The 23944-nt window shown below is 32.3% G+C and overlaps 2 protein-coding genes across 14 annotated transcripts; one reads left to right on the top strand and one right to left on the bottom strand.

Moving 5' to 3' along the window:
* Positions 1 to 6775: 6775 nt before the first annotated feature.
* On the top strand, positions 6776 to 12942 carry LOC105166774 (uncharacterized). 13 transcript variants are annotated; one of them, XM_088882578.1, is made up of 16 exons: positions 6777 to 7230; positions 7497 to 7547; positions 7661 to 7897; positions 8024 to 8122; positions 8216 to 8274; positions 8582 to 8693; positions 9017 to 9196; positions 9315 to 9566; positions 10068 to 10262; positions 10357 to 10557; positions 10660 to 10782; positions 10913 to 11218; positions 11299 to 11397; positions 11477 to 12000; positions 12078 to 12110; positions 12735 to 12942. In XM_088882578.1, coding segments are annotated over exons 1-16 (2613 nt in total). In that variant the 5' UTR covers positions 6777 to 7089; the 3' UTR covers positions 12736 to 12942. The 13 variants fall into 13 exon arrangements, with proteins under 13 accessions (XP_088738706.1, XP_088738704.1, XP_088738703.1 ...); XM_088882577.1 differs by having other exon boundaries at positions 12714 to 12942; XM_088882580.1 differs by lacking the exon at positions 12078 to 12110 and having other exon boundaries at positions 6776 to 7230; positions 10140 to 10262; positions 12714 to 12942.
* Positions 12943 to 13777: 835 nt separating this feature from the next.
* Positions 13778 to 16956, bottom strand: LOC105166776 (GRF1-interacting factor 2). Its single transcript, XM_011086257.3, has 4 exons — positions 16721 to 16956; positions 15849 to 15925; positions 14469 to 14553; positions 13778 to 14394 (listed from the first exon to the last, which is right to left on the bottom strand). Exons 1-4 carry the CDS (start codon positions 16808 to 16810, stop codon positions 14044 to 14046), a joined length of 603 nt encoding a protein of 200 aa, XP_011084559.1. The 5' UTR covers positions 16811 to 16956; the 3' UTR covers positions 13778 to 14043.
* Between the last annotated feature and the right edge of the window lie 6988 nt (positions 16957 to 23944).

The following is a 23944-nucleotide window of genomic DNA, read 5'->3' as shown; positions in this document are numbered from 1 at the left end:
AGATTTATACATACACATATATTTATACCATAACCCAACAATAATAATAATAAATAAATAAATAAATAATATCATACGAGTTAATTTCTTTTTTATTTCTTTTCCTCCAGAAATGATGGTGACGTCAGTATTTCGTAATTTTTTTATTTTAGATTATCATTCTAAAAGGCTATTTTTCTGATGTAACTTTTCAATTCTCTATAATCATTTCTATTTTTTATTATTTATAAAATAAAATTAAAACCAAACTTGTTATCCACAATAATTTCAAATAATTTCATATTAATTAATTTGAAATTCATCACAATATTGTTAAGAATAAACCAAACTAAGAAATAAATAATTTCAGAAATCATTCTAAATATAAAATTTTCCATTCAATATTATTCAAATTGATTGTTTTCAATTATTTTGTCTAATTACTCTGTTGATCGAAATTTCTCCTTTTTTTTTAACCTTATTTTACACCATGACAAATAAATAATAATAATAATAATATTGAGGCCTATTTTAATTTACGAAGGTGAAGCATCTTTACTGTAAGGTTATGAGTTCGAACTCTACCAATATATGAAATATTATTTTACTTTAATAATAAGTTTCGCTCTATCTTAATATTCATTTTTAATATTATATAATTATATAATATTAATAATTAGTAAATCATTATTATAATTATCGACGATTATCAGATATAAATATTTAATCTTTGTTAATTTTATTTTAAAATAATAATAATAATATATGGTTGGACAGTACAAGAATAGCTTGAAATAGTAAAGAATGAGCGGAGGGGCGTGTCGTGATTATTGAATGCATCAAAACCTAAAAATCATAGTCTATAGAGAGACGATGTAATAGAAGATTTTGTACGCACACCAACTAATTCTCTGTCCTTTTCTTCTTCTTGTTATTATTATTTAATTATTAGTCCCCAATTCAAAGTTTTCACTTTAAAAAAAAATAAAAATAAAAAAGTTGGTTCAAACGGCGAATTTTGGTGATTTCATATTTATTTAATATTAAAATTAAATTCTCATTACAAATTAAATATTAATTCGGATAAACGACCTGAGTTAAGGGGTGTTTTCAATAGCTTTTATTTTTTTGACGGAATAAATTATAGAGAAAGTTGTAATTTAAACAGTGGTAAAAGTTTGGAGTGTTTGAATTTATTTTTTTTAATTAAAGTTGGAATATTTCGAAATAAGTTGATAAATACTTATTTTTATCCGTTGCATATCCATTAAATATTTTATCTAATTTTGAATTTTTAATATTTTCATATGAATTAAATATTAAATTACCATTTTTCGTAAAGAATCAAAGATTCGTGTTTTTAGCTAATTTTAAAAACTGAATATCTTTATATTACGGAAAATTGAATTTTATCAATTACAATAAGTATTTTTCCGATTCCACATTATTAATATTTTTTAAATATTTCTATTATAGATATATTACAAATAAAACGAAAATCATAATTAAAATGACAATGGGTCAATCCAATCTCGACATTTCTAAATCGAATTTTCTTCGGTTACATCGTAGTTTACCAACATTGTTTCCAGCTTATATTTAATTTCTGACTTTTACAAAAAAGCTTGATAGCTAACCTGTTTCATACGTTCGTTTCACTCTTCACTTAACTCGTCTTTTTTTAATAAAAACGGTCATTACATATTATTACATCAATATTAAAAAATTAATAAATATATCGGTTCGAGTAATAAATTTATGGTATAATAAATTGATATTGCAATAAATTCATACGAGACAGATATCTATTATAATAAACTCACATTAAGTGAAAGAATCCATCACACGTTGGTGAAATTCGAATTCATTTATGAAAATAATAGAATAGTCTGTCCATCAATGGAGAACTATTTTTATTGCAAATAATAAAATAATTTTTAATAATATTTTGATTAATAAAAATATTAAGATATTTCTGTAAGTGTCAAACTATTCAAACTAGATTCAATTAAAACTCGATTAAATCACCCATACTTAGTTTTGAATTTCGATAATGATTTAAAGGGTGAATTACATTTATACCCTCTGACGTGATGTTCAAATACACAAATATTTCAGTACCTTTTTGTAAAATTACAAGTACGCCTATTCAAACACAAAAGATTAGATAAAATTTGTCAACGGTAGAGAAATGTAGTAAAATCATTAAAAGGATGACTCTTCTTGGTACTAAAGCGGTAAAGTACCAATAATGTAATCATTTTGATTTTTTCAATTTAGTGTGCACTAATCATGACTTTATTTATTTTTTTATTTTAATTATTATTAGAAAGTCAATATGCATGGGCCTCCAACCCCCACCCCTCCCAATATGTTACGGCGTAAATTACAATGACCTGATCGTAAATTTAATATAATTATGAATATTCTATTATTGTTTGAAAAATTAATAATATTTTTATGATGTTTGATAAAATTATGTAATCCATGAATAGAAGCATGAATTTGTCAACTTTATCCTTGTTGTATTTAACATTTAAAAAAAAAAAGTCGGACAAGATGGATGAAAAAGAGTATAAAAGAAATTGTTCCATTGGTCCAACAAAACATAAAAAAGTAAGTTGAATTAAATTTATAATTCACAAGGGTATTTTGGGCTAGTTGTTAGACAGTTGTCAAAATTATGCGTCATTGGTAATTTTTCAAACAACGAGAAAGTATTCGTAGTTATGTCAAATTTCAAGGGAAATTGTTGTCATTTACCCCATATATATTATAACTATTGACTCCACGATAAGAAACAATATTTGCAGTAAAAGAATATTAGTAACAGTTTCGTTTGATTTTATTGCATTGTTATTCTACACGTGTCACTAATTATTTTATAATAATTTTAGATGATCTTATTATTAATGATTGATAGCGACGAGTTATACGCAATATTTACCACAGTAAAAAACTGCCATTTACATAATGCTTGACAATAATATTAACTCCATCACTTTAATAATTTTATAGTGTGATATTGATAATTAGAAAGAATAATCATAAAAACATATGCAAAAAATTAAAATAAAGTTTTTGACAATTTAATTCAATCTATATTAGGTAATGTAATAAAACTTTGTAACTATCCAATTTTGATGCTTTAGCCTTAAAATCTTATTTCCACTAATTATGGCAAATTCCTCACAAATTTGGAGATAATCAAATTTCTTGGCAACATTTTAACTACCATATTGATAGCGCTAAAATTATGCCAACTATTTAGGGTAATGAAAGTGAAAGTTTTTTTTTACCCCAATGAAGCCTTATTGAGTTGTGGGTGGAGGTGTCACAACTACCAACTTGTGAGTTCGGATAGTGCGAATGTAGTTGTATTATGTAATTTGTAGAATAATGTTTTGTCTCTTTATTTACTTTGATATGTTGGTTGATTTTAGAAATTTCAATTTATAGAATTTGCATTTGGATTTGAATGTATTAAATGATGTAGTAATGAATTTTATTTTATTTTTTAAAAAAAAGTGAAAGTTTTTTGTCTTTTTAGTAAATAATCATTACATAATTTAATATATTCGAATTCAAATTTTTTTTCTTTGTGTATTGGTACTGCAGTTTTAGATTGGGCAGCATAGGGACTTATATAATGCGTTCAAACACGATAAGAAAAAAACAAATTATTGTAAAATTAAACATATACCCACATTCATGTACTCGGACTCACGACCTTTTGATTGTGAAGGCTCAGCCTTAATGCTTTCGAAAATAAAATGTTGACAAAAGGACGATCAAGTGGCCCAATGATGACACCGTGCTCATTTGCAAAATAAATCATGAATTCGAGTGTCGGAATGAACCAGTTTCGATCATTCTGCACCCCAACTCTTCATTATATTTGAAGATGATCATAAAAAGAAAATTAAATCAAATGTCAAAGAAAATTTAAATTTAAATTAAAGGAAAGAGTGAAATGGTGAGAGATAAGTTTTTAAGGTGGAAAATGAAAAGATGGAGATCATTTAATGGGGCGGATGCGAGGCCGCGTGCATTGTGCCAATTCAACTACCCAGTTCAAACACATTTATTCCAGCACTTATTATATCCCTACCAGACTCAACTCAAGTAGCTGAACAGGAACTCATTTGTGTACAAGATTGGTAAGCTGCCAAACATGCCCTTCCCCTGCAAGTCTGCAACATCAACATTCAACAACATCAATTGCCATACAAATCCCTACTCCAATATTATTTAAAGGTAGGCTACCTGCACACTCGATACATGTATATATATAATATACAAATTTATCGACCAAGTATGTTGAAAAATGCATCCCCGTCACTATTTTTTCTGTCATTACAAAAGTATAGGAAAAGGGGACTAGGTATGTGCAAAAATTTATTGGGATAATTACATTGTCCTTCTATAAAGTTTGTTGTGATTACACGTAAACCCTATATAGTTTGAAAAATTAGATTTAATACTCTTATTGTTCGTTTTTGTTTAACAAATAGATCTCCAATTGGTCAAAATCACTGAATTTGCTGATGCTCTCAAAAAATTAGAATGAAAATTTATATTTACCCCGACTGACGTATCATTGATTTATTACAGGTCAAATAAATTATTTTTTCTAACATATATCTTCACATACTGATGTATATGAAGAGGTATATCTCCACTCTTATAGGATAATTTGCTCAAAAAATATAAGGAAAAAATATTAGATATATGCAAAATTTACTTGTATGATCTGTTGGTCTCGAAATATTTACGACATCTATGAAAAGGGACCCACAATAGATCATATTTAATCTAATATGGAGATTTACTAGGTCATACACGCTAGGAAAATGGCAGGAAAAAAAAAAGCAATTTAAAAATAAATAATTAAGAAGTTAGGGTTATGAGAATTAATGCTCCCCAACAGACTCTTTAGCCTTTATATCACCTAGAAAAAGTGTATTATTGTTGTACACTCACGAAAACTAACTCATAAAATTTGTGTAATTATATTGCATTAAATCAAGTTTATCAACCAAATTAAATGTGGAGTTTTTTTTTTTTTTTTGGTGAATTGTAAGTTTTTTCATTCATTTAGTAATATTTACAGAGTACTCCAGGCATACCCGGAAAGATACAAAAGGACCCACACTAAAATTTAAAGAGCAATTAAACTGTGTGGGAAATGTATCAAGATGAGCCTATATACTGTGATCTTCACGGAAATAATAAGACCCTCGGAACTGGGTTTTGCACCCTAAAAAATGAATTCATTACGATGCCTCCAAAGGGTGTAGACCGTGCATGATAAAGCTAGGTGTCTCGCTTTGTTATGAACGAAGAAGCCAGTTTTCTCCTTCTTGAGTCATTTCACCGCACTGTGCAGGGTGGACATACGTCGGTTAATCCCAAGCCATACTCGGATATGTGACCAAACGTAGTTGCTGAACGGGCACTCAAAGAAAAGGTGTTTGGCCGATTCCTTGGTGTTGATGCAAAGTGAACACAAATCCTCCTCATGGAGGAACCCGAGTCTGTCCCTTGTAGCTAATATGTTGCGCAAGCCAAGCCACATAATAAACGAGTACTTCGGTGGGATGAAAGCCTTCCAAATAGATGTTTTCTAAGGCTGTCTTGTAAGTTTCGGTCTGAAGTACTCATATACTTTCGACGTTTGGAGGCCTTTAGTGGTAGCCCATCCCGTTATATGTTCAATTGCTACCGCCGGTGTCCCAAAAGCAGTGACTATCTTATTGCGGATATCAGCAAGCCGTTGAAAGAGTATAGAATCTCCTTTCTTCGGTTGCCAGTCCCAAATGTGGAGTTCTTTCGTCATGCCATAACATGGTTCCTTTTTGGAGAAACCTACCAAATTTTTTTTTTCTAAAAAATAAAATCTATTAATTAAAAATAAAAATTTGGACGAAAATACAGGAGAGTCGGCATTTATTGCAGAAGAGGACAAGTAAATTTCAACTGAATCATTTTTAATTGAGTAATTCATGCTATTTGATATTTATATTCATCCTAAGATTAAATTTTAATTATGTTTAGTAAAATAGGTCATAATATGGGTGAGTATATTGTATTATTTAGTAATTATGCAAATATTATGTCCAAAATATATCTGGAAACAACATAGAATGCCAGTCGTGTTTGCAAACAAAAATTCTTATTAATGAATTAAATATGGATTATAATTATTATTTACTATTTTTTTATCTATTTATTTATTTATAGTAGATGAAATTAATAGGGATAAAATCTAAAAAGGGAGGAAGGTGGTGTAATTAATCCTAACTTTTATTTTCATATTTCGCAATTGGGCCTTTGACCGAACCCAGTGTGGAGAATGTCTCAGGCAGGCCTACCAATACATATCTAAATATACAGAAGCATTTTTTTGGCACAATATAGTTTTAGGCCTAGTTCAAAGGGTAGGCCAATTAGGCCCATAAGTTTGGCCCAGTTAAGGCCTAATGGGCCCATAGTATGATTTTAATGTACTGTGCAGTCCAAGACCAATCGTTTATTATAGGCCCAACTGACGTTCTCATCTGAGCGCATGAAAAATATCTTAATCCAGCCAGTTGCCAGCAGTATGGTAGCCTGTGACATTCTCCATTCTGCTAAAGCTATTCCTGTACTCTAAAGCCGTCGATATTTTCAATCCATGTATTGAAGCTTTCTAACGACGTTTGTGATGCCTTAAGTCGCGGTGTGGTTCTATACACCAACATATGCAATAATTGCCCTACTATTTGCCGACTATAAATGGCGGGAGCATCAGTTTGTCCAAATTTTATTCCCCAAACCCAATCATCTCTCTCTCTCTCCCCTGTCGTCAACGAGTTTTACTATTTTCAGTTCAAGTCCCTCTAAAACCCTTAATTCGCAAAACCACCGCAAAAATCCCAATCTCCGAAACGCCACTGCCGAAAGGTGTACAGGAATTTCATCACTCGATTCCAGCTCTACGTTGACCCTATTTCTCTCTCTGGATTTTCTCCTCTCGATTTTTGGTTGCTGTGGTTCCTTTTTCGTTTTCCGTTAGGGTTTTGATGACTTAGGATTATTTCGCGGGGAGGTGTTTGTTGCTTTGCGTCAATGGATGCCCCGCCTGCTGCTCCCGCACTCGCGCGAAATGGCGGGTTTTCGATGCCGTCGATGTCGCCATCTTCCTCCCAGCCTTCTCGCAAGGAGTGGCGAGTCGTCTCTGAGCAATCTGTTCGAAACTCCGGTAACGAGGTGAACATTCTACTTGCATTTCCTTTTATTTTTTAAATTAAGATTTCTTACTGTTAATTTGTTTGTTTGTTGTTTTTTTTTTTAAAATAAGAATGACATTTAAAGAGGTTGCCCCTACTAAATCTACTTGCATTGGCACTATGCCGATTTAAAATTTTCCGATTCTTAATTGTTTGTTGAGAAAGTAGTATTTCATGCAGAGATTTTCTGGTTAGGATTTTTGTGATTTTTCTATACATTTTTGGTTTTGATATGCTTATACGCAGGAGTTGGAGCGGTCAAGACTAGGTCAATCTGATGAGAGATTGATATACGAAGTAAAAACTGTGTTTTGAATTCTGGCGTTTTTATTGTTATTCTTTTAAGAGTTGTTTTAGCGCTTTGCAAAAGCCAGTAAAATTGAAGGTGATTTGCTATGTGTTATTTTAAGGTACAGCATGGGCGAGAGCCAGTGGATGTGGATTTTTGCTCAATAACTATTGATGGAGGTTTGGACAATGATATTTTGCAGCAGAGACTTCATGCAGTGGCGAAACAAAGGGAGGAGTTGCAGCACATGGAGATTGAGCTTCGTGCACAGGTCATTGCAAGATCCGAAATTGTGGGAATGCAGAATACCTTTGATACTCAGTTAAAAGAGCAAGCAAATGCCAATATTAAACTTCAGGTTTTGCACTTTCATTGGGTGAATATTTGTTGCTTTTTTAAATATGGACACATGGGCAGTAGTTAGGTACATGACTGTGTACCAGTCATGTTGTTTTGTTGCTAAAATCTTAGGACTATATTTTAGGAGCAACTGCATGAAAAGGGACAGAAGATACATGAGCTGGAGAGAAAGTTGGAAGAAACGGAAAGAGAGTTGCATGCGATTAGATTGGATAATGAAGCGGTTAGCTTGAGAATCCATTCTCCTTTAGTTGTATTTTCACCCTCTGATGCCTAACGATTGTTTTTTTGATTTAAACCTTTTCATCTGTTTTAGCAGGCTTGGGCCAAAGAGGATCTTTTAAGAGAACAAAGCAAAGAGCTCCAGAGCTACAGGTTCTTTCCGTTTCAGTTGTTTTTCAATGCTTTCTACTAAAAACTTGTATTTTGTGATATAAATGAGATTAAAATGTATTTGATTCGCGGTACATTTATCAATCTATTCAAAAGTCATGGTTTATGTTCTCTCTATGTTTATGCATTTACTGTCCAGTGATTGCTTGAAAGTCTGATGAGCTTTCAGTAATTCGCAGCTGCTGGTTTGTTGTATCAATGATAAAGATTCTATTTATGCCTCTCTGCACTGTGGTCTAAGGTTTTTGAAGGTGTGTGATTATAATGCTGGGCTTGCTTTATTTTGCAGGAGGGAGAGAGACAACTCTGAAGCTGAAAGAGTGCAACATATCAAACAAATTCATGATCTTCAGGAACATATTCAAGAGAAAGACCGCCAGTTCATGGAGTTGCAGGAACAGGTCTGTCAGCATGGTCAAATTATTCTTATGATCTTATGCAAATGATTGATTCTCCAAATTTATGAGGCACCTATACACAAATTTCATTTATTTGTCCTTTTCTAGGTCTAGCTAGTAAGTGTTTAATAAGAGAGATGTTCATCACATTCATGCAGATCATCTGGGCTTATTTGCTTTACAAGCATTTATTGGTCTTAGTGCTGGATTGTGTTCGTGCTTTAGTGTTTTCATGAAATTTACTTGTCATAATGTTTTGTGGACAAAGGCATGTTACAATGCCCTACATGATGTATATCTGCATGATGGTTGGCTATCTTATTCAGCACAGGATTGCTCAAGAAACCATTCTTTATAAAGATGAGCAATTACGTGAGGCACAAACCTGGATAACTCGTGCCCAGGAAATGGATGCTTTGCAGTCAACTACTAACCACACTTTACAAGCTGAACTGCGAGAACGCACAGAACATTATAATCAACTCTGGCTTGGTTGTCAAAGACAGGTGGTTAAGCTATAGTTTTTTTCTATATAAGATCTAAATACGAGGTTGCTAGTTGTCTTTGTTCTCAATAGACACTAACTTAATATATATAATATATATATATATATATATCATTCAGTTTGGGGAGATGGAGAGGCTTCATTTGCATATACAACAACTCCAGCTTGAATTGGCCAGTTTAAGGGAAAAGAGTGGGAGTAATTTAGATGGTTCACATTCCTCGCAAACAAATTTGAAAGATGCTTCTGAACTTGGGCAGAGCAGTGACACCCAGCTGGAGGTGAATGGTAATGGTTCTCCTGGTGACAACACCGGTGGTCTACAAAATGGAAATTCTGAGATTGCATCTGGAGGAATCCCATCAACACAGGTAGAATATGCTCTATTTTCTTCTTGTTGGTTACTTGTGGTGCCTGCATGCACGCCATACTAAAAGATTTTGTCAAATGTTTAGCAGTGAGCTAAGGGATCAACTACTATTAGTATTTTCAGATCTTATATTGTTGTTTGCTTCTGTTTTCATGTTTGTTCCTTTTATCTGCTTTCTCTTTCTATCAATGTGTGTGTAAATTAGCCTGATTTGAACTTCTACATGTCAATTTTCGATGATGCCTTATCTGTGTCTCAGTTATTTATGCACGTATTGTTGTAGAACTGATGTCAGAACCGTAACTCAGTCTCTGCTGTTTTCTTGCTTTCTTGGTGTTGGTAACAGATTTTATATATTAAAAACCATAGCATTCATAATAGGATGAACGTTTTCCACTATATGAAATATGATTCCACCATGCAGAAGATACATCTTATGAAGTTTTCTACTGAAGTCTTCTTTGTCATTTTTGCTGAAAAATTACCTTTTTCCTTCGACTAGGCCGACCATGTGCATGGTGTTGCATTTGCTCCATCCCTGCTTGGTATGCCAACTTACATCCCACCTGGACAGGTGGCTGCTTTGCATCCATTTGTAATGCATCAACAAGGTCTACCACACCCATCGCACGTCATGCAGTCTCATCTTCACTCTGTACCTGCAATGTCCTCCATCCAAAACTGGCATAACCAAAATGTAAGTAATGTATTTTTGTCTCTTGCTATCCCTCAGTTTTCACAAATTGCAACAATTTGTTGATTGCAAGTTTTCTTGCTTTACCATAATCAAGGCTCAACCAGATGGCCAACATGTGCCTACCCATGACCAGTATCCTCAGGAAACCGAACAAAACTTATCTAGAACAGATTCCCGTTATGACTCTGGAACTTCAGGGAATGGGAAAATTGATCTTGCAAACTATGTGGATAGCAATATCAGTCGAGGGTTAGATACTGATTCTGTGGTTGCATCAGCAAATGAAGAGGTAAAGGTTTGTAGCTCAAAAAAGCTAATTCCCATATACCTTGCCTTCTGTCTTCTGATTCTTATTTTCTTATCTTTAGCTTTCTTTGATCTGATTAACATTTTACAGGTTCTTGATTCTATTGATAAACCCTATGACAATACCCAATCCCCAAAGAGCTTGCAGCAAATTTCTTCCCAGTTTCATGATGCTCTCCGACTGGATCTTCCTGCACACAGCAATGGCACTAAGGTTTGCTTCTCACATTAACTTGGCGTGATCTTCTTTTATGTTTCTGCAATGTAGTTTATGACCTGGGTGCGAGTTATGCTACTTCTTGTCGCATTAGATTCATGCTCGTCTTGCATTGATACTGCCACAGGAGATGCAGGGCAACCCAGTTAGTGAAATTGGAATAAAACACAAAAGTATGATGATGGAACATCCCAACCTTGCTGTCAATGCTTCCTCCTCTGCAGCAATGGCTAATGCTAAAAGTTTCAGTGAAACAACCACAGATACTGCCTCTGCCTCCAGTGCTGATCTGGCTGATGGCTTTGTTTCCACTGCACAGAAAAATAATATAGCAGCAAAGCCTGGGGATAGCCATCTACTTGATGAAAGAGCATTACTGGCTTCTATAGCTCGCACAATTGGGTCGGGTGGTAGAATTAGGATTAGCTCAACGGTAAGTTAATTGGTTGTAATATGTTTGACATGAAATAATCTAGTAATTGTACCTGATCATTGTCACATCTCTGTCAATAGCTTCCTAATAGACTTGCAAAGATGCTGGCCCCTCTTCACTGGCATGATTACAAGAAGAAGTATGGAAAGCTTGATGATTTTGTCGCCAGTCATCCTGAAGTATGCTCCTTTTCTTTCTGTTGATTTTCTTACAGAGTTTGATATTTTTGTTAAGTTTCTTTCATTTTGGTTGCTGTAGTTGTTTATTATCGAGGGCGACTACATTCAGCTCCGTGAAGGGGCACAAGAAATCATAGCTGCCACAGCAGCTGTTGCTAAAGTTGCAGCTGCTGCTGCCGCAACTCCAACTTCATACCCGTCATTGCTGCCTTCTGTAGCACTGACTCCCATGGCTCAGTCCCACCGACTGAAAAAGACCTCATCTCTTGAATCCTCGTCTGTGAATGCTGATAAGACCAGTTTTACTGAGTTTGCAGGCCCTACTCCTCTGAATGTTGTTGACCATCCTTCTCAGTACGCACCAGTCCAGAGCCCTAACATGAATGGTGGTTTCTTTCATGTTGCTGGAGGGACATCAAACGTTAAAATTCTGAGTAAAGCTAAAGACCACTTGGAAATGAATGGCTCTGAGACCAGACTTGGGCGGTCTTCTCGGTTGCCTGTTGGAAACGGAACAAACTCTGAGAAAACTGATTTTCCTCAAAGCAAGGGTGCATCTCATGGAAGGCCAGGTGTGGGTTCAGTTGGGAAACAACACAACAGGTATTCATTGAATATTGCGCAACTATCTGTTATTCTTCCGGCTTCTTTATAGAAGCTTATGAATTACATTTTTCCAGGGCAATTGGGGCTGCGTCAAGTATGAGAAGATAGTAAGTTCAATTTCACTTTGGAATATTTTCATTTGTTCGTATAACTAATTATTTATGCCTGCTATAAGATGTGGCTCCTGCTTGACACAGAACATAGATATATGATATCTTTATCTTCTTTTAGATATAGCACCATTATACATGACAAAGGGGAAAGCAATTTATCAACGATATCTATGTCATAAAATATTGAAGTAAAGAGGTGAGGTTTTACCTATTGCTGGTAGCGGGTTCAACATTCTTCATTTCAGTACTGAAGGATTGACAGGCTTTATTAAAAACAAAAAATTTAAACGAATTGGTATAAAAGTGGCTATCAAGGTGTACGGCCCAGCCAGCGGGCTTTTTGGAACATCCAATATTACATGCACATATTGCATGCAGTTTGTGTTGATTGATTAGAGAGTGGGGCAATAAATCACATAATTCTTTATTATTGATGCTGCATCCTCTTCCTCTACTTCCACTGAATATATGATTGGCAAACTGGTTTCTGTATGAATCAAGAGAATCTATGGCTGATCTCATTTTAGCTAAAATTTATAATGTTCTGACTTAGATGTTTGGAATTGCCATTTTAGATCATTCTTTTAATTTTTGCAGGATCTGTTTTGGATCTTGCAGGCAGTGCCGACACTCAATTATTGGCATCAAGCCGAGCAAAGAACCGAAGATTGTGACTGGAAGGAGGCAGTAATATCTCAAGTTATATTCTCCAGCTATATGTTTACTATGTGCAAATTGATTCAAAATACTGGGTGGTTTTACTACATTATATTCTCTTAAATTGGAAAACATGAATTTATTTAATCCTTTCGGTTGTTGCATTTAATTGCCTGCTGTACTGTTTTGGTGCAACGTTCAGCATTTGCTCTAAATTATTGGTAAACTGATGCTAAATTTTTGTGACGACTGAACCGACCGACAGACCGACTGGTGAATTTTCATTTACCCGTGGGCCTGTTGTGTTGATGCATCTGATGTGGTAACCTGCTTTTGGTATTTGGCTAAATAGACATCCATCGCTGTACAAAAGAATCATGCAATGTGTACAAAGATCTCATTCCATTGAGATTGGATCATAGTGCACTTTTGATAAAGGAAAGTAAAAGATTGTTGGCGCAGAGTTTACCGTTCAGTGCTTCTAATAATCGTGTTTTAATAGATTCAAACTTATATGACAATGCTTGTGCGAACTCCAACATACGCAATATTGCTATTTGAGTGAAGTTCTTTGTGGATCTCTCACACCGAGTGAGAATTCCACACTGCGCGCCTGTTCCAGTGCGAGAAACGCATGAACAATTGCCACATAAAAACATATTGGTGAACGATTTCAGCTTACAGAAACACTCCAGATATCAATCAAAGAGGAACTTTTCGGGTCCCCAGGGTAGATCAAACGCTTGATTAAAGGGTACAGCTTTCAAGGGCAGATACCTTTAAGAGCTCCGAAGTCATTCTTAACTTTTATTTTTAGGAGGACTACTTTGGGAATGTATGCGGCAATCAGTAAAGGTAGAGAGAAAGCTGCCCTGTCATAGGGGAGTAAAGGCTACAAGACAGCGGCTATCTCTTTATGTGAGTCTATAGGAAAAGAAAATCCTGTGTTTAAGGGGGAACAGCTGTGGCCTAATGAGGCACCCAGAAATGGGCAGGCACGAAGATTAAACACAGCTTCAAAGATTGATATAGCACAAGGAGGCTAAACGCATGAGAAACACAATACTGCACACAACAATTAAGCCTCAATTACATCCAAAACGGGTAAAAGAAGTTCTCTTCATTTTTCTGCTTCACATGTTTCAGAAAATGATGTATACCATCACCATCATCAGAAAAAGTCCTTCCTGAGAATTGCATCTGCGGGGTCAAATTTGAAAACTACCACAAGGCCCATCGACGAGAAAAAGTAAGAGAGTTAGCCCGACTATCATTCTCTGCCCTCCATAGACCCCAAAGCAGAGTTTCCTCGGCCATCACCAGAACTAGCCTCCAGTGCACCTGGCTGGCTTCCTCTCAAGTCCCTCAGATTGCCTGAATTGCCAATTCCAGGTTGCATAGCGAAATGCCAACTGTTGTTAGGACCCCCGCCAAGACTAAAGTGGCCTTGCAGTTGTTGCTGGTGATGAAGCTGGTGTAGTTGATTCTGCTGATCCTGAGGCCGGAGAGCATTCAGCTGGAAAGGGAGCTTGGGGGGCCCACTCGGTTGCTGGTGCACTGCTGGAGCCTGGGTCTGAACCATGGGGGAACTGCCTTGTGGAGTAACCGAGCTAGTAGGACCCTTCAGGTAATCTTGATCGTTAGCAAGAGGCAATAGTACCCACACAAAGGTATTGGAAGATATAATTCAAATACCTGTGAAGGTGCTGCAGATCCCTGAGGCTGGGCATCAGCAATTGCGGCTAAATACATCAAATTCTTCTGAAGGATGGCTTGATACCTGAAATGTTTTAAGATGCCAATTATTGACTTTCATTGCATACAGCACTGGATGATTCTATTTCACATTAGATTATTCTAAGAAAATGAAGAAGTCCATATTGGAAAAAGAAAAACAGTTGGACAGTGAACAATGCTCCAATGATAATTCAACGAAGAGAACTATAGAGGACGAGAGAGAGGCTTCAGGAATGATGAAGGGTGAGCCAGAGCAAAATACGAAAAGGAACATGCTGGTGCTGAGAGAGAAAACTTCAGCCACCATATGCACATATCAATCTTAGTCACTGGATGTGCATTCACAAACACTAACACATACTCAAATATGAACACAAAACCCATCTAATATAAACCCCTGAACTCTAATAATAGCCCTTACAATGCACAATCAATTTCTCTACTCCCAAAATCCTCCTCTGGTCGGTATTTATATCTATGCTTTGTTGGTAATAAAGTTCTGCATACTTCCATGGCCAAGATTTTGAACATTCCCAGTGTCCATTAACAACATGTCTAAACAAAACAATAATACAGTATTCTGATAACTGGCTTCATATAAGAACTAAGTTAATCTCCAAGCTTAATGTGCTTCACTGCAAGGAAACTTAACAATTAATTAAATTTGATAAATAATTGATACATAGTGAAAATGGCATCTTTTAGTCTTGCTTATAGTCTTAGCAGTCATCAATATTACAAAAATCTATGTTAATTTGAAGTGCACATGTAATTCCATCCTTACTACGGCAACAACATATCATGTTGCTGTGCAGATAAGAAACTTGTGCAAACCTTTAACATTAGTCTTTCCCCTAGTCACTAACTTAAAAACTTCTTGTTCTTGAGAGTTTCACAATGGCGTCTACCCAAAGCATTAAATGGATCAAGAAAATCATAGAAAATGAATAATATTAATGAATTTAGCCCATAAATTTGGGACTTGCAGTACACAGTTCCCCCGCACCCCACCCACCGCAGCAATCACGAATATGCCGATTCTATAGGATTACTCACCATATAAATGATCTCAACTTATTCAAAATTTTCAGTGCATCAAACCCTTAAACGAACTGCAAAATGTGGGTTAGTCCTCTGATCTTTGATCTCAGGTTATTCATAAAATAGCTTGCCAGTTGCCACAACTTCACTAGGCATCGTTCAAAGTATATTACTCTTAGAGAAATGACAAGTCATAGCAACACTACAACAGCACATATTCCAACCAAAGGAGTGACAAAGTAAGACTAGTCTTGTATAACAAGATCATTCTCAAAATAAAACAAAATTTTAACTTACTGTGCACATTCTGCAACTTTCCCCATGTTTTGACCTTCTAGTATTGCCATGATCAAATTTTTATTCTCATCCAAATACTGCATGAAACAGCCAGTAATCAAATCAAGGAAAAGCAATTTTACTTTCCCATATAGCTCAACTTCACACAGAAACACACTCATACACTGCCCAAATAACCAGGCACCACAGTGATACTGTCCCAAATTTGAAAGTAAACTATGCACATCCAAAAGAACAAAGCAAAATTACAGAAATCACAGCAACAAATTCAGGTACATTTGAATCTAAGATAACTTAAAGCTGTTTACTACTGCCTGAAGGAGTTCTCTTGGTTTCATTTTCAAAGTAAAACATTAAGAAAATGCTCATATAAACACGACTAAATGAGATCTTGGCTAAATTATGTCTGTTCAGATCTTTTTTCATGATATTCATCTGCATTCTGAATATGTTTAAAACTGATAATTTATTTTGGTGTAAATGCAGCGAAAAGGAATTGTAAATTGACTGTTCTCTGCAAATTATAATTCCAAATGATACATGATATTCTAAATCTTCGAAAAAACAAACAAAGAAACAAGGTGAGAGTTCAAATGAGTGAATGAACTACATGTGCAAGTAAATCAGAAATACACCATAAATTCACATAAATCATGCTCTTCCTTAAAAAAAAAACAATAAAAATACAGAATGAAAAATAATTTACAATCCACCACAAATGCGTAAACCATCCTTCAAAACACAAGCAATCCTTTTTTACGATGAGTTATCAATGGACACACATAAACACATAAAAACCACAGCGTAAATAATTTCATTTACGCCGCCACCAAACAAGTAAAACGTTGTACATACAGGACAGAGGGTTGTACCTTCTGAATCTGCTCGGTGGAGACGAGATTGAGAGGCGTCGAAGGAGCAGAAGTCAACGTCTGAGGCGCCTGCTGCTGCATTTTGTTCATTCCTTCTTCTTCTTTTCAACTTCTTCCCTGAGCAAATCCTTAAAACCCCTCAATCACATAAACCCTAAGCTCGGAATTTCGATGAAAATGAAATCAAATGATTCGTATCGTGTGAGGAAATAATAGGCTGTCCAATTTATACCAATGGGAAATAGTTGGAAAAATTTTTAGACAAAAATGAAAAATTGCTTCTCTACACGCGGCTGTTTTTGGTTTTGTTTTAAAATTACATCCCCACACCCAAAAACTTAATATAATTATAAAATACACCCCTATTAAATCTTAAATTACAATCACTCATCGTGAGCTTTATAAAACATTACAATGTACGCCAGAAACACGTACAATAACAAAAATACCTTTGCTTTTATAAAAGTACTCACATTTCCAATAGCGAACCGGGCGAAATGTAATTTTTTATTTTATAGGGATGTATCTATAATTATATTAAATTTCATAGGATGTATATGTAATTTAAGATTTGTTTTCTGTGTTTATCCATTTTCTTTTTGTTGTTGTTGTTGTCAAAGTTAGGAGAAAAATTTATATCAAGCAAAACACGATTTTCATGGGAAAAATAAAAAATTATAAAAATATATTTATTCTTCCTTTTTCTCCCTTTTTGGGATAGGGTATTCAATTTTATTTTATGGGATGAAATAGCTATTAAATTTTCAAATAATTATACTAGGATATTACTATTATCATTTTACTTTGTATTTAGTGGATTTTCATGTATAAATCAAATTTAAGAGTATTAAATAGTATAAATTAATCAAGGATAACTTATAACGATCTTCCCTAAAGTTTGACATAATTACGAATACTTCCTTGTTGTTGAAAAATCACTATAGCCCTCCGATTTAACGGCCGTCTAACAGTTAGTCAAATTCGTTAGGTTTTCATTCAATTTTTATGGTAAACTGACCAAAATACTCTTGTGGATTAAAAAGTATAGTTTTATTTATTTTAGTGAAAAAAAAATTTGGTCCATTAACTTTGTCCGTGATTAATTTTAGTACACTAACTTTCGTTGTTATCACATTTTGACCAATAATTTATAAAAATGGGTCAACTAAGCACGGTGGCGAACGAAAAATGGATTTTTTATCGGAAAATAGCATGTGAACGGCACATGCTCTTTAATTTGAGGATTTTTAGTTCCATGTGGCACTATAGTGTTACATGGCACTTGAGGTGGCAATTTTTAGAGGGAAAAATGTTAGCTTTTCCCTCCCAAAGCCAATTACCAACTAATAAAAAGGGAAAAATAATCTCCATTGAGGGATGGGCTTCTCATCATCACCATTTTAGTAGCAAAAATTTTAGATTTCACACAATAATAGAGTGAATCGTAAAAGAGGGGAGAGAAATTAGGGCTCAAGAATTTGGGGAGTTCTGCTTCTGTTCGTTCTGCTTTTGAAGAATTTGACAAGATGTACATGTCATTGTCTACATAGAAATACACGTGACTATACTAACTGCTTTTTCACTATGGCCTTGCCAAGTCAGCAATTTTCGGTGGAAATATTTAAATTAGCCATAAAATTGGCAATAAAAAATCCTAGTTTGTATTTAGTTCACCCATTTCTGTAAATTATTGGTCAAAATGTTATAACAACGAAAGTTAGTGTACTAAAATTAACCACGGACAAAATTAATGGACCAAAAAAATTTTTTTCCTTTATTTTATTATTTTTTTACGGAGTAAGTGGATAATTTTTTATAATTTAAAAAGAAAACATCCACTCCGTTTGATTTTTTTCTAAATTTTTAATTTTTTAAAAAAATAAAAAAAATACTGTAAGGCAAAAGTTGACAATTTCATACCTCTATCCAAGGTTACATAATTTCATCAAATTGATCCCGTTATCAATTTTCTGTTAATTTTTAATGAAAAGTTGAAAATTGCCGTTAGTTTGTCAACTAACTCATGTTTTTGGCCTTGTTGCACATAGGTTGATGAATTGAAGATAAATCTACCGCCAAATTGAGTCCCCTCTCTCCTTTTTTTGTACTTTCTTTATTTTTAAATCTTTTATGATAATTTGTAATGTGAGAAAATATGAACATTTCAACTTGTTTTCTTATAATAAAATATTGTGATGTTGTGCCTGAAATAATACAGAAAATATAGATTGGCGCAAAAAAAAAAGAGTATCTATGTTTCCAATATTATCGACAAAATACAGTAAAATATACACAAAGCAACATGAAAAATGTAATAAAATGTAAAGCCTGTTGTTATGTGTATTGAGCATTTTGCTCTATTTTGTCGATAATATTAAAAATTATAGATACTCTTTTTTTGCACCAATCTATATTTTTTACACTTTTATTTTAGGCACAACATCACAATATTTTATACAAAAAAAAATATTAAACTATTCCTATTTTCTTACATTAGAATTTGTTATAAAAAACACAATAATAAAGAAATTATAAAAAAGCGAGAGACGGGTCTCATTTTGGTGGTAGATTTTCCTCTTTTTCATCACCCCACGTACAACAAAGTCAAAAAATTGAGTTAGTTGACATACTAACGACAATTTGCAACTTTCTGTTAAAATTTAATTAAAAGTTGCTAATGGGACCAACTTTGCAACTTTTCTTAACATTTTGGGACCAAAAATGAATTCTTATAAATTATAGGACCAAAAAGGACATCGATCCTTTTTTATATTTGCAATTTAGTGAATTCTCATGAATTTTGATTTCAGGGGAGGAATTAGATAAATGATTTTGGTTGACTTCATATTAAAGAACTTAAAACCCATTAATACTAATTGACTCAATGAATTTAGATTTGATGGGAGATGGATAAAGAATTTCAAATAATTAAATATTAAAAAAAATTGAAATTCATAAAACCTACAAAATATTTGAATTTAAAATTCATTAACGTCCAATAAAAAATAATTTAAATCTTTTAAATTCAAAATTTTACAAAGAAAATTCACAATTTTAAATCAATCAAACCAAGGGTAACCATAAAAATTTATGATCCCACTTTAGTCCAATTGGCATTGTACAACTATAAAACTTTAAAAATATCATCATGGACTTATGAGTTTTAATTAAGAATTATGAAAATAAAAAGAATAATTCTACTTATATTTTTTTATTTATAATCTATTTATTTAAAGTATTCCTATATCGGTATTATTACAGATGGCACTTATGACTATTAAAAATTAAAAATAATTTGTGTAATGATATTGATATTTTTTAGTGGTGTATATGTAATTTTTTAAAAAATACGAGTTTGTTTTTTTAAGGGGGAGGGGGGGTTTCCTTGGGGGTGGTAGCTTTTGAAATCAGAAACGAATGAGAAAGCAGGTGCAGGTGGTCCATTTTGTAATTATTCTCTTGTTCCTTCCATGGAGGCACACCGTACTCCTCTCTCTCTCTCTCTCTCTATATATATATATATATATATATATACAGACTTCGATTTGATTCTTCTACTCTCCACTTATACTTCAGTTCAATTATTCATCCCAACAATGTATTTATAGTGCATCTCAATTTATGAATTTGGATTTGAACGTAGAAAATAATAATCATAAAAAAAGAAATTAAATGACTCAATTTAAAAAAAATAAAATAAAATTTATTAATATTTAATAAAATATAGTTTAAAATTAAAATTGAATGATTTGAAATTTTTAAAATTGAAATTATCCAAACAATTTAGAAGAATTTATTTTTTAAAATTTTAAATCCAAATGCAATTTTCACTATCATATGAATTTAAGATTCACGAATTTGGAACTTATCCTATCAATTGCAGTGAATTATGGACATGCTCTTATCTGAATTGATATGGTGATATTAAATTAGTTACACTAAAAATATTATATTTATAATATAATTTATTATTATTTTTAAAAAATTATATATCAATCATATGATAAGTATATTGCATTTTTAATTTTTTAAGACTTTTTTGTGGGGTGGGTGGGGGGAGGGCGTAGGTTGTTAAGAGTGAAAGATTCCCAATCATGTCCTGGTGATACATTTGGGCAACGTATATGTATGTATATATATATGTAAACCATAATTTTAAATTATAATTTGATTTAATTATGTCACATTGACATAAATAAATAAATAAATTTATTATTTTTTAAGAAAAATAATTTATTATTAACAAATTACATGTGCAAAATTTTAAACAAAAATAGTATTTTCTTAAAACATGGGGATAAAATGATATTTAAACATTTAAGCTTATTTTAGAAGTGTTTTTCCCCCAACACCACTCAATTTGATTTTATCTATTTTTTGAATTTTTGATAAATATTATTCACTTTTAATTTTGCTATAATTTTTAAAAGAAACTCAAAAATTAATTCTCAAAAAATAGCACTATGTTTGGTTTCATTTTTAACTTGTTTTGATGTGTTTTGTGGGGATAGAGAGAGAAAAATAAAGATAAATAAATATGTGTTAGAGATAGTGTGTATTTTTGGAGATAATATAAAATAAGTATGGTATGTTTGATGTTGTTTAGTAGGAGACAAAAATTACTGTTCATTGTCAAATCATATCTCTTTTATATATATTTATATATATGCATGAGTATATATATAATTTTTTTAGTTGTAAGGCTTATAATTAGTGTAAACTTATTTTGACAAAAAAATAAATGAAACACTGTTGCAAAATATTTCAAAATGCCACCAAAACTTTCAAAATAAATCAAGATAAATATTATTTATGTTTTAACCCATCTTAAAAATGAAGTAAAATTGAAATCAAACATTATGAAGAATTTTCAGAAACGCGGTATAAGTTGTCTTATTGTGGATGTGATGGAGAGGAGAGATATGTTATAAATACAGCTGTGTTTCCGTTTCCCCCCACCTCCAATTCTCGCCCCCTAATCATTAATGTCCTATCACTCTCTTCTCCACCTGCTCTGCTCATTGCCAACCATTTTTACATACGTTTCAACATTCTACCAAACCTAAAAATGCTCTTTCTCCTCATAACTCTCATTTATATATATATATATATATATGAGATATTTTATAAATTACTTATAACCTTTAATAAGTAAATTTGAACACACTATTGTTATATAATTGAATTCAACAAACTCAATAAAAAATAAATAAATATTTAAAAAAAATTACAAAAGAGCATATTTGTCATAAAAATAATTTTATTTTATTACTAATCATTATTTTCTAATTATCAATTATATTAATGGAATCAACTAAGAAATCACAATTATATTACCTTTTAATTTATTGTGTATACCAATCATAGGAATGTTATTCACGTACGATTCCTTTTTCTTCTTTATTCCATTTCTAAATCCATTCTGTTCCCACTTAATTTCATTCCTACATACCGATTATGTCCTAATATGATTACTATAGTTGAGTAATATTCTATATCTCTTCTTGAATAATAAATTATATTCCTTAAATAAACATATATATATTTAAAGTTTCATTCCATAAATGATAATGTCGAACCAAATTCTGAATATGCAAAAGACATAAATACAATACTAACATATATGAAAAAATAAGTTTGTTGCAAATTTAAATTGAAAGATTACAATATTTGAATATACATATTATCCCATAATTATTCTCTTCAAATGCATAATCTCCTCTGAGCTTGTAATAGTAAATTATAGGCTAGCTTGAAATATGATATTAAGTAGGGATGTCAATATAGGTGGAAACTCATGATTTCAGCCGAGCCCACTTAATTTTGAGTTGAATTTATCATTTTTCAATACGGGTTCAATATAATTTTATTTAAATAAATTATGGGACGTTCTAAATAGATTTTTCATGTTTATTTTTTTATTCGTTTATTAAAATTCAATAATATAATAGAATTGATAAAAATATTAGTATAAATTATAAATATAAGTTCGTTATGGGTCTTAAATAAGTCTGACCCAATAATTTAATTGATTAAATTTATTGTTGATAAAGTTGACTACATATAGCTACTTCCATATGTTCTAAATTTTTTTCACATTTTTTTATTAGAAATAAAATTACCAACATATTAGGGGTGTTATAGTTTAACTTAATAAAATTAGGTTGCACTGCCACCATGGATCTTATATAGGTTGGTGATAGGTTTTAAAGTGTCCGTCCCATTATTTATTTGCTTAATTTTATTATTGATTTAATTATACTATATATTACTAATTATTTGTACATTTCTAACTTTTCATATATTGTATGAGAAACAAATTTTTCAAAATGTATTTAATAAATTAATAAAAAACAAATTAAAGAAAAGTGAAGAATTTTATAAAATAGCCAAAACTTGTAATTCATATGTGACCATTTAAAAGTTATTTTTTTAATAAATTGAAAATATAAAATTATATTATAAATTTCAATGCATGTTCAAATATCAACATCTAATTATAATTTCTAATGAACTAATATGTACTATTATTATTGTGATTGAAAATCCATAATTCAATTTTTATAAATACTTATCGAGAAATTAGTTGCACAACTATTTATCTCATAATTTGCTTCAGAAAATGCAGTACTTTGCAATACGCTATGAACTTATTATTTTATATTAACAAATAAATCTTTAATGTCACATGATTACTTTCATAAATAATGAGTAATGCAAATTTAGTCGTATGGTATAACAAATTGTATTAAAAATATTGTCATCTTATTATTATTGAATATTTTAATTTTTATAAATATTAAATATGAAGAAATTAATATCATCGACCTAATTCGACCCATTTGCAACTCAACTCATTTTCAATCAGTTCATTCAAATTCATTTTGAATTGGATTTGAATCCAACCCATATTAAACTCAGACAAATTTGGACCCAACTGAACCCACTATTTGGCACCTCTGTAGTGTTAAGCTTTGAGGATATTATATCATCATGCTAAGAAAGACGTAAAACTTTAAGGTTGTAGTGCTTCGTCGTAACAGAAAATTCTGATCAGTGTGGAATTGTTGCATGAATGTAGTGTCTCATTGCATCATAGAGGCTCCATTTATACGTATTACCTAGGATTTTGACTTGCAGCTAACTCATGTTGAATTCGAACGTCATGAATTTTTTAGTAGATCAATCTCAAAATACACTATACTTAAACATACTTTAGTGCAA

The sequence above is a fragment of the Sesamum indicum genome, linkage group LG7 (assembly GCF_026168435.1).
Source record: "Sesamum indicum cultivar Baizhima isolate 11 linkage group LG7, ASM2616843v1, whole genome shotgun sequence".
Classification (NCBI taxonomy): domain Eukaryota; kingdom Viridiplantae; phylum Streptophyta; class Magnoliopsida; order Lamiales; family Pedaliaceae; genus Sesamum; species Sesamum indicum.
This window is presented reverse-complemented; position numbering and strand designations above follow the sequence as displayed.